The 13,752-nt window shown below is 51.5% G+C and overlaps 1 protein-coding gene across 1 annotated transcript in view; it reads right to left on the bottom strand.

Moving 5' to 3' along the window:
- Positions 1 to 13,752, bottom strand: part of SLIT1 (slit guidance ligand 1) — a 169,908-nt gene that overhangs the window by 24,208 nt on the left and 131,948 nt on the right. The window contains exons 19-25 of the mRNA XM_068961341.1: positions 12,926 to 13,069; positions 12,476 to 12,642; positions 10,906 to 11,038; positions 9,834 to 9,902; positions 6,989 to 7,060; positions 5,079 to 5,150; positions 4,119 to 4,190 (exon numbers count right to left, since the gene is read on the bottom strand). Of these exons, the coding sequence (XP_068817442.1) occupies positions 4,119 to 4,190; positions 5,079 to 5,150; positions 6,989 to 7,060; positions 9,834 to 9,902; positions 10,906 to 11,038; positions 12,476 to 12,642; positions 12,926 to 13,069 (729 nt within the window). The remainder of the gene's footprint in view (positions 1 to 4,118; positions 4,191 to 5,078; positions 5,151 to 6,988; positions 7,061 to 9,833; positions 9,903 to 10,905; positions 11,039 to 12,475; positions 12,643 to 12,925; positions 13,070 to 13,752) is intronic.

A 13,752-nucleotide genomic window follows, 5' to 3' on the forward strand; every position in this document is an offset into this window, starting at 1 on the left:
AGTAAAGAACCAGCCTGCCAAAGCAGGAGACAAGAGACGCAGGTTTGATCCCTGGGTCGGAAGGTCCCTTGGAGGACAGCATGGCAACCCGCCCCACTATTCTTCCCTGGAAAATCCCATGGACAGAGGAGCTTGGCAGGTTACAGTCCATAGAGTCACACAGAGTCGGGCTTGACCGAAGCGACCTCGCACGCACACATGCAAGCAGGCGAGACACACGGAGGAGGAAGAGATGGGCCAGATGCTTGGAAAGGCCCTTCCTGGCAAGGGGGAGAGCTGGAGCAGACGGTCAGCACAGCCCAGGGGTAAGCAAGGGAGGAGAGCAGCGTGGGCCCAGAGCAGCAGAAGAGCTGGCCCGGCAAGACACACACGTGAACTCACTAGAGAGAAGCATTTCCAGTTCAGGTCCTCAGAATTCCTAACATCAGCAAACAATGAGCTCACAACCCAAAATTACTAAACTTAGATAGAATCAAGGCCCTGTGAGTGGCAGTCATCAAGAACAATGAGCAACACGGCCCCTGCCTGGTCTTCGTCCAGAGCCACCGTCTCCAGCCAGGCTCCCTCCTGACTCTTCCCATCCCATCCAGCTTCCGTATGTCACCATGGCTTTCCAGGAGTTTCCACAACTTAATTCTTCCTTGATTCCCTTCTATCTACAGACCAAAACTCAAACTTCTCAGCAGAGAGACCTTTTACAACAGAATGGCAATGTCGGTTTCTACACTCCTGGCTGCCTACCCCAAATTTCTTACCTAACCCAACTCCCTCTATCCACATATTACACGCACAGTAAGCGTGTATGTGTGCGTTCATTCAGTCATGTCTGAGTCTTTGTGATTCTATGGACTGTAGCCCACCAGGCTCCTCTGTCCACGGGATTCTCCAGGTAAGAATACTGGAGTGGGTTGCCATGCCCTCCTCCAGGGGATCTTCCCGACCCAATAACTGAACCTGTTCCTCCTACACTGCAGGTGGATTCTTTACCCCCACTGAGCCACCTGGGAAGCACGCTGGACAGTATAGCCTCCCTGAATATGTCATTTACACTTTCTTGCCTCCGTGCCTTTGCACAAGCTATTCCCTCTTCCTAGAATGTCCTTCCCTATCTTCTCCAAATGGCAAATTGCTCATGCCTTTTCGAAGGCAGTAAAGATGGCACCTCCTCTCTGAAGGTCATCTGACTTCCCCAGAGTTAGTCACTGCTTTCTTTGAATTTGTTTTGTAATATCCCAGATGGTCACAGAAGGCAGCAACCTTGTGTTAGTAAATTCTTCAGCATTTGACTCACTGTGGTTCCTTGGGACATATTTATTGAGGCAATAAAGAATAAATAAAGAGCTTTGGAATCACACACACCTATGTTCAAATCCTGTCTCTGTCATTCCCTAGCTTTATGACCTAGGGAATCTGTTTGACTGAACCTGAGACTATAAAATGGATATAATAAACCCTGCCACAGAGGACAGAACCTCTTATCCCTTCCACTCCCATGGCAGACATCACTAATCAATCATTGCACTCTGCCCACCAAGTCCTAGAACCTTCAGTGTGGATTCAAGGCAGCCCCTGTCTTTATGAAGCTGGCACAAAAGCTACTTCCCATCTGGAAGTAAAGTCCTTGTCCCAAGCAAACTCACAATGAGTGGCACTTATTGCTATTTTATTTCCTCAAGTCTAAGGTTGTTAGATGCCTGCTATGGGAAAGGTAGAGAAATGTTACCATATTAAGTACCCACAGATCATCTGTCTGATCTCACAGATTAAAATGTGGAAATGATGAGTCCTAAAGTTGAGAAAATCCAGGGAGATTGTTGAGTGAATGAACGTCAAGCAGAGATGCTGGGGACCCCAAAAGGCTCTCTGATCTGGATTTGGCTGCCTACTTGGGCCCTGGCTGCTTGGCTGTGAGGCAGCGAGCATGAGGATGTGGTAATGCCCAGGGTCCCAGCGGCATCTGTCTGGCTGAACATGACCTTGACCTATAGATGAGACGATAGGAAAGGACATATTTGCTCTGTGCCTGGCCCCACCTTCAGAATTAGAATGACCCTAATTAATCATAATTCATGGCCCACTGCTTTTATACTCCCTCATTTTAAAATTATGGTAAAATACCTATCACATAAAATTTGCCATTTTGACCATTTTAAGTGTACATCTCGGTGGCATCAATTACACTCACAATATTATGTAACCATCACCACTATCTGGAGAAGGAAATGGCAACCCACTCCAGTTTTTCATAGACAGGGGGATTTCACGGACAGGGAGGATTTCATGGACAGGGGGGATTTCACGGACAGGGGAGATTTCACGGACAGGGGGGATTTCACGGACAGGGGAGACTTCATGGACGGGGGGATTTCACGGACGGGGGGATTTCATGGACAGGGAGGATTTCACGGACAGGGGGTATTTCACGGACAGGGGAGATTTCACGGACAGGGGCGATTTCACGGATAGGGGAGATTTCACGGACAGGGGGGATTTCACGGATAGGGGAGATTTCATGGACAGGGAGGATTTCATGGACAGGGGGGATTTCATGGACAGGGGGGATTTCATGGACAGGGGGCATTTCATGGACAGGGAGGATTTCATAGACAGGGAGGATTTCACGGACAGGGGGGATTTCATGGACAGGGAGGACTTCACGGACGGGGAGATTTCACGGACAGGGGGGATTTCACGGGCAGGGGGTATTTCACGGATAGGGGGGATTTCACGGATAGGGGAGATTTCATGGACAGGGGGCATTTCATGGACAGGGGGGATTTCATGGACAGGGGGATTTCACGGACAGGGAGGATTTCATGGACAGGGCAGCTTGGTGGGCTACGGTCCGTGGGATCACAAAGAGTTGGACATGACTGAGTACACAGCACCACTATCTGGTTCCAAAACTTTTTTTTATCACCTTGAACGGAAACTGTTTACCCATTAAACACAAATTCCCTTTTCCTCTTCCTCCTAGCTCGTGGCAGCCACCATTCTTCATTCTGTAGCTACAAATTTGACTAGTCTGGGTCCCTCATTTCAGTGGAATCACACAATATTTGTCCTTTTATGTCTTGGCTATTTCACATATTTTAAAGGTCTGCTCACGTGTCAGAACTTCATTCCTTTTTATGGCTGAATACTATCCCACTGTCCCATATTTTTATCCATTCATCTGTCAGTGGATACTTGGGTTGTTTCTGCTGTATAGTTATTGTGTAAACAATGCTGCTATAAACAGGGTGTACAGGTATCTCTTTGAGTCTTTGCTTTCAATTCTTTGGGATTCATATTTAGGAGTGGGATTGCTGGGTTATATGATACTACATTCAGCCTTTTGAGGAACTGAGCATACTGGTTTTTAAGAATGCTCTTGGTGTTGCCAGCTAAATGGCTTTGGAAGCCCTTCTGCATTCAATGAAAGTGAAAGTCGCTCAGTTGGCTCCGCCTGCAATGCAGGAGACCTGGGTTCGATCCCTGGGTTGGGAAGATCCCTGGAGAAGAGAACAGCTACCCACTCCAGTATTCTGGCCTGGAGAATTCCATGGACTGTATAGTCCATGGGTCACAAAGAGTCGGACATGATTGAGCGACTTGCACTTTCATTTGCATTTCATTTCAGCATCCAATTACACCAATTACACTCCTTGGCGGTACTAAATTTCCAGAGCTTATCACCTACCATGTGAAGTCAGAGGCACAATACTGGCATCGTGCTTCAGAGAACAGGCTTTGAGACTGAAGACTCAGCCCCTATTGTTGCCCTATGCAACTTTGGGTGAGCGTGTCAAGTTTCTGGACCTGCCTCCTCATGTGGAAGATGAGAATAATGGTAGCTATGTTGTAGGAGTGCTGGGGGGTTGCATTAGCTGATGGAGGTGCAGTGCTCGGCAGTCAACACAAGGTCATGACTACTTTTATTATTGTGTGTAAGGAACTGTTCTCAATCCCATTGTTACAACTGATGGTGCACTGAATGTGTAAGAGTCTGAAACAGGAAGCATCTGAAGCTCACGAGCTAAATTAAAAGGAATAATCTCAAGAGGCAACATCTTTCTTGGAATCCAAGTTCCATTTAAATACAAAGAGGTGCTGAAGACTGGGTCAGAGTTACTTACAGGTGAGACAGGGAAGTCACGTCTGCAAAGATGCCTTCTTGGAGGGTGGAGATGTCATTGCCATGCAGGGACCTGAAGAGAGAAGAGGCCGTCAGGACTCAGCCTGAGACAGGGACTCAGGAACTGATGGAGAGACGCCCTCTGCTGAGAGGGGTGTGTTTGGGGGAGAGGGCCCCTGAGTGAGAGATTCTGTGAGGATGGCCACAGGCAAGGAGAGGCTAGCACAGACTCTGTGACTATCACAGACCACGCCGACCCTCAGCCCCTCTGGAGGCCCCGGCTTGCGCTGTCACAACTAACCCACGCACCACGCCTGTTCACAGGACAAATGGACACGCGCCCCCCCGAGCTCAGCCAGGGAGCCCGAGGGGGACAGGCTTCTTCCTGATAGGGAAGCTACTAGTGGACCCTGGTTGAGGGTAAAGAATGTCCCCCTGCCCCAGGTGGCTGCCAGAGGACTTGGGGCAGGGATATTCCAGAGGCCGTGCTGTGAGCATGGGGCTGTGAGCAGAGGCCACACCTCGCAGTGGGAATTCCTTAGAGCAGGTTCAACATTCACCATTTGACAGGAGGCTCACATGCCAGAGAGGGGCTACCTTATCTTGAAAGCCTAGGAACCTGCCCCCACACACATGCGGCAAACACAGCTTGGGGCCGGCAGCAGCCCCTGGTTGCTGGATTCTCTGAGACAGAAGACTAAGCCCCTACTGTCTATGCAACTTTGGGTGAGCGTTCCCCAAAGTTTCCCATGTATTCCTGAGCCTCCGTTAGGGGCTCTAACGAGAGTGGACTGGCCTTCCACTTCGGACACAGTTGGCCCTGCTGGGGCCCTGGACGTGGGGATATTCCTGCCCAGCAGGGGTGTGAGGAGGGACGCAGGGACATTCCTGTCCACCAGGGGATGAGGAGGCCCCTCGTGGGGCAGATTTCCCCGGAGGAATGGAGAACGGGAAGACTCACAGCAGGCGCAGGGAGCGAAGCCCCTGGAAGGCCAGAGGAGGGATACACTGCAGGGCGTTGTAGCTGAGGATCCTGGGGGAAGGAAGAGCGAGGAAGGGGGAAGAGTTATCAAGGGTGCACTTCCGCTGCCGATGCAGATGGTCACCGTCTTGACCATGGTGATGATTCCATGGGCATGAACGTAAATCAAAATGTGTCGACTTTTACACTTTGAGAATATACTATTAGATATTAATTATACTTCACTAGAGCTATTTTTAAAATAATAACAAGAGAAATGAGATATTTTTATCACAGGAAAGGGCTGTTCCTCCTTACAGCTGCCAGGATCCCCTGGCCCAGGATTTCTCAGCCTCAGCACTGCTGACAATTCCTTGTTGGCGGGGAGGGGGGCTGCCCTGTGTGCTGTAGGGGTGCTGAGCAGCATCTCTGGCCTCTGAAGATGAAATGCCAGGGGTTTCCCCTGCCCTCCGCCAGCTGTGACAGCCACAAATTCTCAACTATTCCCAAGTGCCCCCTGGGGGGCAGAGCCGCCCCTGGTTGAGAGCCACAGGCCAGGGCAGCTTCACACAGGCTCATAAAGAAAAAAAATTGCCTGCTAATCCCGTTCCACGAGGATGGTGCACCCTGAGGGGAATTCAGAGAGGAGAGACGGAAAACATTCTGTGCTTTGAATATACTGGCCTTTAGAGAGTTAACATGCAAATCTAAGGAAAAAAATTCAAATGACCCCAGACTCTTAGATCTTCGCATAGGTAGAAAAGCACTAAAGTCATTCACTTGAGATATGCTCTTGGTGATTAGCAGTAACCTTTTGATGTGTGACTCCATGTTTTTCTCAGAAAAAACGGTCCTCTGTATCCTGGCCCCTCCCTTACCTCTTCAGAGCAGTTCCTCAGAGTCCCAGAGGCTCTCTCTGGGCTTAACTCAACTTTTACGTTATGTATTTTGCTTTCAGTCAATAGGCTCATGAAGACTTTGAAGTGGGAACCCAGGGCAGCAAAGTGCAGCGTTTCATGGCCTCAGGCCCACATTTTGTTCCTGGGGGGCTGCCTGGGTCAGGAACCTGTCTTTTTGAGATACTGGCTCTGTTATTTGACCACAGTAGGACCTAAGGGGAAGTTCTTAAGTTCTCGGCACATCATCTGTAAAATGAGGTCTTGGGAAGGTGAACAAAATACATTCTTAAGCAGCCAAATAAAAGCGATGCTCATTACTACTTTCCAACGAATTGCTTGGAATATAAGTAAAGCAATCATTAAAATATCTTAGAACATAGGCACAAAAATGTTCAGAGTCACCATTCACAACAGTCCAAACTGGAAACAATCCAAATATCAATAGTAGAATGGGTGAGGAAAGTGTGGCATATTCCTACAAAGGAATACTATATAGCGATGAAAATGAAGACACAATGGTAAATAAAAGAAGACAGACATATAGGACTATATCCTATGTGATTCAATTTATATAAGGCTCAAAAATGGGCAAAATTAACTTCATTGTGTAGAAATAGCTATGTAGGTGGCACTATGAGACCAAAGAAGAGATCACTGTGGAAGTCTGAGTAGGGACTGCCTCGGGTGCAGGGAGAGAGAAGAAGAACCAGGAAGCCACAGGGGGCTCTTGGGGTGCTAGCCGTGTTCTGGTTTTTGCCTTAGGTATTTATACATGTGCTAGTTTTATGACTATATGTTAAACTATATGTTTATGTTTTTTGCACCTTTCCATATAGATGCTGCATTTCACAATTAAAAAAAAAATGTTTCTGAAAAGTCTTTTTGGCCGGCAGGCCCTGGCACCCTCCCTGGAGGCTGAGGAGGCTACGTGGGGACACCTGCTCATGACCGAGGCTTGGGGAGAGTCCCGGTAACCAGGAGCGCTCCCCCTCCGCCCCCCGCGGGACTCACAGAGTGGTCAGCTGGCTCATGTTGGTGAAGGACGAATTGCTTAAGGAACTGATCTTATTGTTACTCAGGTCCCTGGAAAAGACAAAAGAAAAAAAAAAGTATCATCATTTAGAAAGAAAGGACTCCTCCCCTTCCCCACTCTGGCCACAGCCATCCCCCAGCCAGGTGGGCAAGCGGTTCTAACCACTGGCAGCCGGGAGCTGATGGAAGAGGCATTGGGTTCACAACCAGTTACAGCTCCCCAGCTCTGATCCCTGCACTCCCTCTCTGTCCCCAGGGTTCCGGGTCTCCATTTCTTCATCCCACACCCTGGCGTCACCCCTGCCCACCATGGAAATACTCCCACCAAGGGCATCCGGGTCTCTAAGCTGCCAGGTGTGAGGGGCTCTCTTCCTCTCCCTCTCACTAGCACCTCACGTGGGTTCGTTCACTCCCCCTCCCTATAATCCTGCGGGAGAGGTAGAAAACCCATTCTACAAAAGAAGGGGCAGGGTCTCGGGGTGATGAGGTGACCCACCCAGGGTCACACAGCTGGGAGGAGGTTCAGCCAGAGTCAGACCCTCGTCCACGGGCCCCGAAGGCCCTGGTCACTAAATGTGCTCTGAGTGACCCTGCAGTGCTGACCCGATTGACCACCCTCTTCTCAAGTCTGTTCTCCGACTCCAGTCTTCACGCACTCCCCCTTACCGCTCGGCTGCGCTGCCTTCTCACCCACCCCCAAGGGACGGTCGTCACTAAGCCCTGTTCTTGCTCTTGCTCTTCCTTTAATCCTTCAGCCCGGCCGGGTGCTCCTGGGTTCCCTCCCCATCGGGCGCAGACGGTGTCCTCCTCTGTGGTCCCAGCCAGACCTCTCTTTCCCCGTGATAAGGACGTGCTGGTATTTCAGACCCAACAGGCAGTTTCATAGTACTAACTGCCTTGACATTAGTCCCCTCTCCCTCCCTTCCTCTTCAAGCATATCCACATCACTAGTGAAGCTGCCTCAAATTAGACCAAAAAGTGCTGTCTCTCTCTGTCAGCCACTGCTGCTGCTGCTGCTAAATAGCTTCAGTTGTATCCGACTCTGGGCAACCCCACGGACGGCAGCCCACCAGGCTCCCCCGTCCCTGGGATTCTCCAGGCAAGAACACTGGAGAGGGTTGCCATTTCCTTCTCCAATGCATGAAAGTGAAAAGTGAAAGTGAAGTCGCTCAGTTGTGTCCGACTCTTCATGACCCCACGGACAGCAGCCCACCAGGCTCCCCCGTCCCTGGGATTCTCCAGGCAAGAGTGCTGGAGTGGGGCACCATCGCCTTCTCTGTTGTCAGCCACAAAGCACTCTACCTACCATCTTCACCTCGCCACTGGAACAATCACTCAAAACACAATGGCTAGGTCATTAGCAAAGACAGAAAAACGGGAGTGTCAAAATTCTGTTAAGCCAGTGCTACTCCATGTGAACTGAATGTCCCCAAACAAGGGGCCTGTGCCAAAATGCAATCACCTGTGGGCCTTCCTCATGGCTCACACGGTAAAGAATTGGCCTGCAATGTGGGAGACCTGGGTTCGACCCCTGGGTTGGGAAGATTCCCTGGAGGAGGGCATGGCAATCCACTCCAGTACTCTTGCCTGGAGAATCCCCAAGGACAGAGGAGCCTGGCCGGCTACAGTTCATGGGGTTGTAAAGACTCGGATGTGACTAAGCACAGCACGATACTAAACACACAACTTAATTTAGCTAACATTTTTTCCATAGCAATGCTTTCCCAATGAAGGAAGAAACTGTGTTGATAAAAATGCTGATGCAAGTTCTTTATCTAATTACAGGCTCATTACAAAGAGCTCTCAAGCTGCCATTGACCCACAGACAACACTTTGAGTAGCAGTGCTCCAAGGCACTTAAGATGAAATATTCTCTGGGCTTCTTTTTGACGGAGTCTGGCCAATGGGCAGACAAAGACAATTGAAGTGAGCTGTTAATCAAGCTGGAAGGCTAAGAGGAGCTAAACTTATTCTGAGGCTTACTTTGTACATTTTCATGAAGTAGAAAGGTCAAAGGTGGAAATAACAGAATAGTAGATGTTAGCCTAAAGAAAAAGTTAGTTACAGATGCGTATTTGAGGCTGCTGCATCTCATATTTGGTTTGGAAGCCAAGGTTAGATCAAGAAGTTTCCCATAACTCTCTACTTCTGCTCTGGCTCCTACCTTTGCAAGGATAACCCTCATTAATAGTAATTATCAGCTTCAAGGGGCACTTCGGGGGATGGTGTGGGCAGAAGCAGTCCCAGTCCAACCCCAGCCAGGGACAATGCAATTCCCAAGAATGGCCACTAGGTGGCAAAACAGGTCTATGCACAGATGTTCCCAAGAGGATGCTATGAAATTAAAAAACGGATCAGTACCAGACAGGGAACATAGCCAAGATTTATAATAACTATAAATAGTGTATATTCTTTAAAAATTGTGAATCACTATATTGTACACCTGTAACATATACTATTGTACATAAACTATGTGAAGTGAAGTGAAAGTCGTTCAGTCGTATTCGACTCTTTGCAGCCCCATGGCCTATACAGTCCATGGAATTCTCCAGGCCAGAACCCTGGAGTGGGTAGGATTTCCCTTCTCCAGGGGATCTTCCCAACCCAGGTTTGGGAGATCAAACCCAGGTCTCCCACATTGCAAGCGGGTTCTTTACCAGCTGAGCCACAAGGGAAAGCCAAGAATACATGAACTATACTTCAACTAAAAAAGAAAAAATGGGTCAACCAGAATGGAGTCTGTAGGGAATTCCAGGAAAGCTGGAGCAATAATAGCTAGATTCCAATGGCCCTCCTGTCCTCTGAGATGGGCCAGGATACTCACACAAGCTGCAGGTACTTGAAGGTGGACAGCTGTGCTGGAACCAGCGTGAACTGGTTCCCATCCAGGTAGCTACAGGAGAGAACAGCGCAGTTAGTGCAGCCACCTCAGCCTCAAGCAGAGTACAGCACTGCGAGAACCTTCCCCTGCAGCCGGGGCCTTCTCACCCATGCCCTTTCCTACCTATGGACTACACAACTGGCCCTGAATCATTAACTGGAGGAGAAAATACAGGCCATCTGGGAAGGTGCCACCAAAAAACGGTAAAAGCCACGGACACATGAAGCCTCCTGTGGCTTCCTTCCTGAGCCCCTGCCTGGCCCCCTCAGCATCCTCCCTGTCAGTGGGCACCACAGGCTCAATCTGGGACCCTCTGCCCTTCGCTCTCTCCTCTCCAATCTTTCTAGCCAAATAGGTCTGACTGGCATGTTAATACCCACCTGCCAGCCCGCAGCAGCACGCAGGTCCCTCCCTCTGTCGGCTGGTGAGGTGCCTGAGGCTGGTCCCAGACCCCAACACTCCCAGACCTGAGTTCTGTGTTTTCACAACCACCTGGGCTCCCCCTGACTCCATCAGCGCCACACTGCATGCTCCTAAACCATCCAGGCGCAGGACGCTAACGGGAACCTCCACCTCCCTCTGCAGCCAGTTCTGTGACTGACTGAGCTTCTCCCACCCCCTGGCCTCTCATCGTTCCCTTTTGTTCCATTTTCACATGCCCCTCCCTGACTGCACCAGCCCCCAGGCCTGGGCTCCTGCAGCAGCTTTCTTCTGTTCTCCGCATCTGGGCCTCCACTCTGCTTCTTACTACATACACCACCACCAATCACTGTCCTTAAAGCCCAGGCACTAAACTCCTTGTCAAGTTTCCCAGGGCTCCCCTTATCTACAGGGCAGAGCTTGGGATTCAAGATGCTGTGACCTGCCCTCCCACCCCCACGACCACCAGCCATCGAAAAGCTGACCTGAGCTCCTGGAGCTGCAGCCCCACCAAGAGCAGCCCTTAGGATGCCTTGTCTACCCTCCAGAGGTCCTGGTCACCCTCTCCTCCTGCCAGCAGGCGGGGGCTACTCACAGCTCTGTGACATTCTTGGGGATGCCCTTGGGCAGGGTCTGGAGGTGCTTGTTGCTGCATCGAACCACAGTGTCCAGGCAGGCGCACTCCTGGGGGCACTGTGGGCGGGGCAGGCAGCCCCCCTCCTCCTGGCCTGGGGAGGAAGGTGAGAAGCCACATCAGGGAGGGGACAGGCCTCCTCAGGGCCTCATGCAGCCAGCGCCCCGCTTCAGGGCGCCTCGGAACAGAGGCCTCTTGCTGATACTGCGTTGTGCACCAGTCAGTCCTCTCTTGGCTTGCAGCCCTCCTCCACCACGGCCAAAGCCCCTTGGATCTGTTTTGAGGTTGGAATTGGTCTTGGGTTCACCGCTTCCACCTCAGACCTAAGATGGACCCGGGCACAGCAGCGAAGGAGGATGGTAGCCACATCATTTCTTGAGCACCTACTGTGTGCCAGACACTGTACCAATGTAATTTCTTTAATGATGCGGTAAACGGGGACCACCATTGCTCCTAGAATGTGAGCATCGTGGGGACGGAGACCTGTGTCCCTTTCTTCTTCTCTAGTCACTGAAGGGGCCCAGCACTGAGAGCAGGGCCTGGCCCATATCAGCCTCCAGACAGGTCAGTTGAATGAAGGAATGAAGGACTTTCTACCTTACTGAGATTGGGAGAGGTTAAATAGCTTGCTCAGGTCAGGAGGTTGATCAGAGGCAACATGGAGTCTGTACACAGGTCTGGGTGGCCCAGAATCTCAGCCCCTCCTATCCCAACATCCTTCACAGATTCATTCATGTATTGAATAAACAGTACTGAGCACCCTCTGTGTTCCTTCCTTCCTTCTGCTTGAGTGTAGGACGGACGATAAGGACACCAGGGTCCCAGGAAGCAGACTGGAAAGGGGATAGGAGGTGCTGAGAAAGGTGGGGAGAAGCCGGGAGGCTGAAGCTGAAGGCAGGCGGAGAAATCCCCAGTGCTGGGGCTCCTGAACACAGACAGCTGGGCCAAGACAAGACCTTGCCCTGTCACTTTTGGTAAAAATCTGCTTCCTACAGTTGCCTCTGTATATGGTGCTCTGGAGGGGGAGGCGGGGGATGGAGGGATAAGCTGGATTCTGTGCGTTTAGAGAAAGAAGGACATGACCCTGGGAGAGAGATCGAGGACTCAGGGAAAAGACAATACTGACACAGGAAATGACCCAAGTGTGGAGGGTGGGGCCCCTAAGAGAGTCTGGGTGGGTGCTGCACAAGCTGAAGCCACGGTCTGGAGCCCTCAGGAACAGCTAGGAGGCAGGTCTCTGGGTTAAACTTACTTTAAGAAATTACACTAAGATGTTAACTATGATTTTCTCTGAGTGATGAGCTAATAGGTAACATTTATGCCCTTCCTTAGTCTGTATTTCCCCATTTTTTAAAAACAGCAAGCCCACCATTGTTCTTACGATCACAGCGGAGCCCCCACCAGGCTGAGGCAGGCGCAGGACTGGGTGGGTGTCCACGCTCCTCGCCCCTCCCCTCCCCAGGGGACCCCTCCTCTCTGGGGCACAACCACGCCCTATCCCCCCACCACCCGGGGGGTGCCCACGCATTACCTTCTTCACACCTGAAGTCGGGGGAGGCCACGTCCTGCAGGGGAATCTGCCGCAAGAAGTCTGGGTTCTGGCACCGCGGGTTCCCCGTCACGATCTTCCTCTTGCGCAGCCAGTCGCCCAGCCACGCCAGCTGGCAGTTGCAGTTGAAAGGGTTGGCCAGAAGGTTTCTGGAAGAAGCCAGCGATGTGACCACAAAAGCCCCCCCGCGAGACTCAGTTGTCCCGGCAAAGCCGGCTCCCGCCTGCCACTTGCTGGCCACACAGTCGCCCACCACTCCAGGACCACCAGCAGCGACTAGGAGGTGGCATGTTAACGCGTAAAGACCCAAACGCCTGAGTCCTTCACAGTAACCACAGAAGACCGTCCATGTCCTGCAGACAGGACGAGTGGCCGGGGCTCCAGGGTTCAGCCCCGCCCGCGCCGGCCCTGCGCCCTCCGAGCCGCACTTACAGCGTGGAGAGGGCCTGGAGCGTGTCGAAGGCTCCCGGGGAGATGGTGGCGATCTGGTTGTCGTAGAGCGAGAGGAGGCGCACGTTGCGCAGGCCCGTGAAGCTGTCGTTGTGGATGCAGCTGATGCGGTTGTTCCTTAGCATCCTAGGGCCGGGAGAGGTGGGGGAGCCGGCGCTGTGCCGCACGGCCATCCGCCTGCCCTGTGCTTGGGCCACCAGCGGCCAGTTCACAAGTTCTCTTCCGGGGACGCTGAGCCACAGAGAGGAGAGCCCGGCGCCACACCAGCGCTCCTCTCCCGGCCTGCCTGCCTCTGAGATGCCTGCCTCTCCACCCTGCCCACACGGGCCCTCTATGCTGACGACCATCACCTTCATCCCTGGGTGCCCACAGCCTCCCCAACCTCCAGGCCACGCACCATGGTCAACACCTGAGACTTGCCTGAAACTTAAACCCGGCCATGTCACTCTCCAGCCTAAAGCCCACAGCAGCCTCTAAACTGTGCACAGAATCCTGTTTAAACTCTTTACTACCCAGCCCCAGACCAGCACCTGCCCACCTCCCCAGAGATGGTCACACTCTCCACCTCTCTGTCCTCCAGGCTTGCTGCCCAGGCCGGTATCCCCACACCTTTCCCCAGCTATGCTCTCCTTCCGGAACAACCTTCTCCTCATTTATAGCTGCAAAAGTCTCTGTTTGTCCTTGAACACCTGACTCTATTCCCTTTCCCACACAAAAACTAAAATCAAGCCTGACATAAAATAGGCAATTCACAAAAGAAGTTGAATGGTTTAAATTAAAATGGATGTACTAGGTGAGGGAGATTAAAA

The sequence above is a fragment of the Capricornis sumatraensis genome, chromosome 23 (genome assembly GCF_032405125.1).
Source record: "Capricornis sumatraensis isolate serow.1 chromosome 23, serow.2, whole genome shotgun sequence".
In the NCBI taxonomy this organism is placed as follows: Eukaryota; Metazoa; Chordata; class Mammalia; order Artiodactyla; family Bovidae; genus Capricornis; species Capricornis sumatraensis.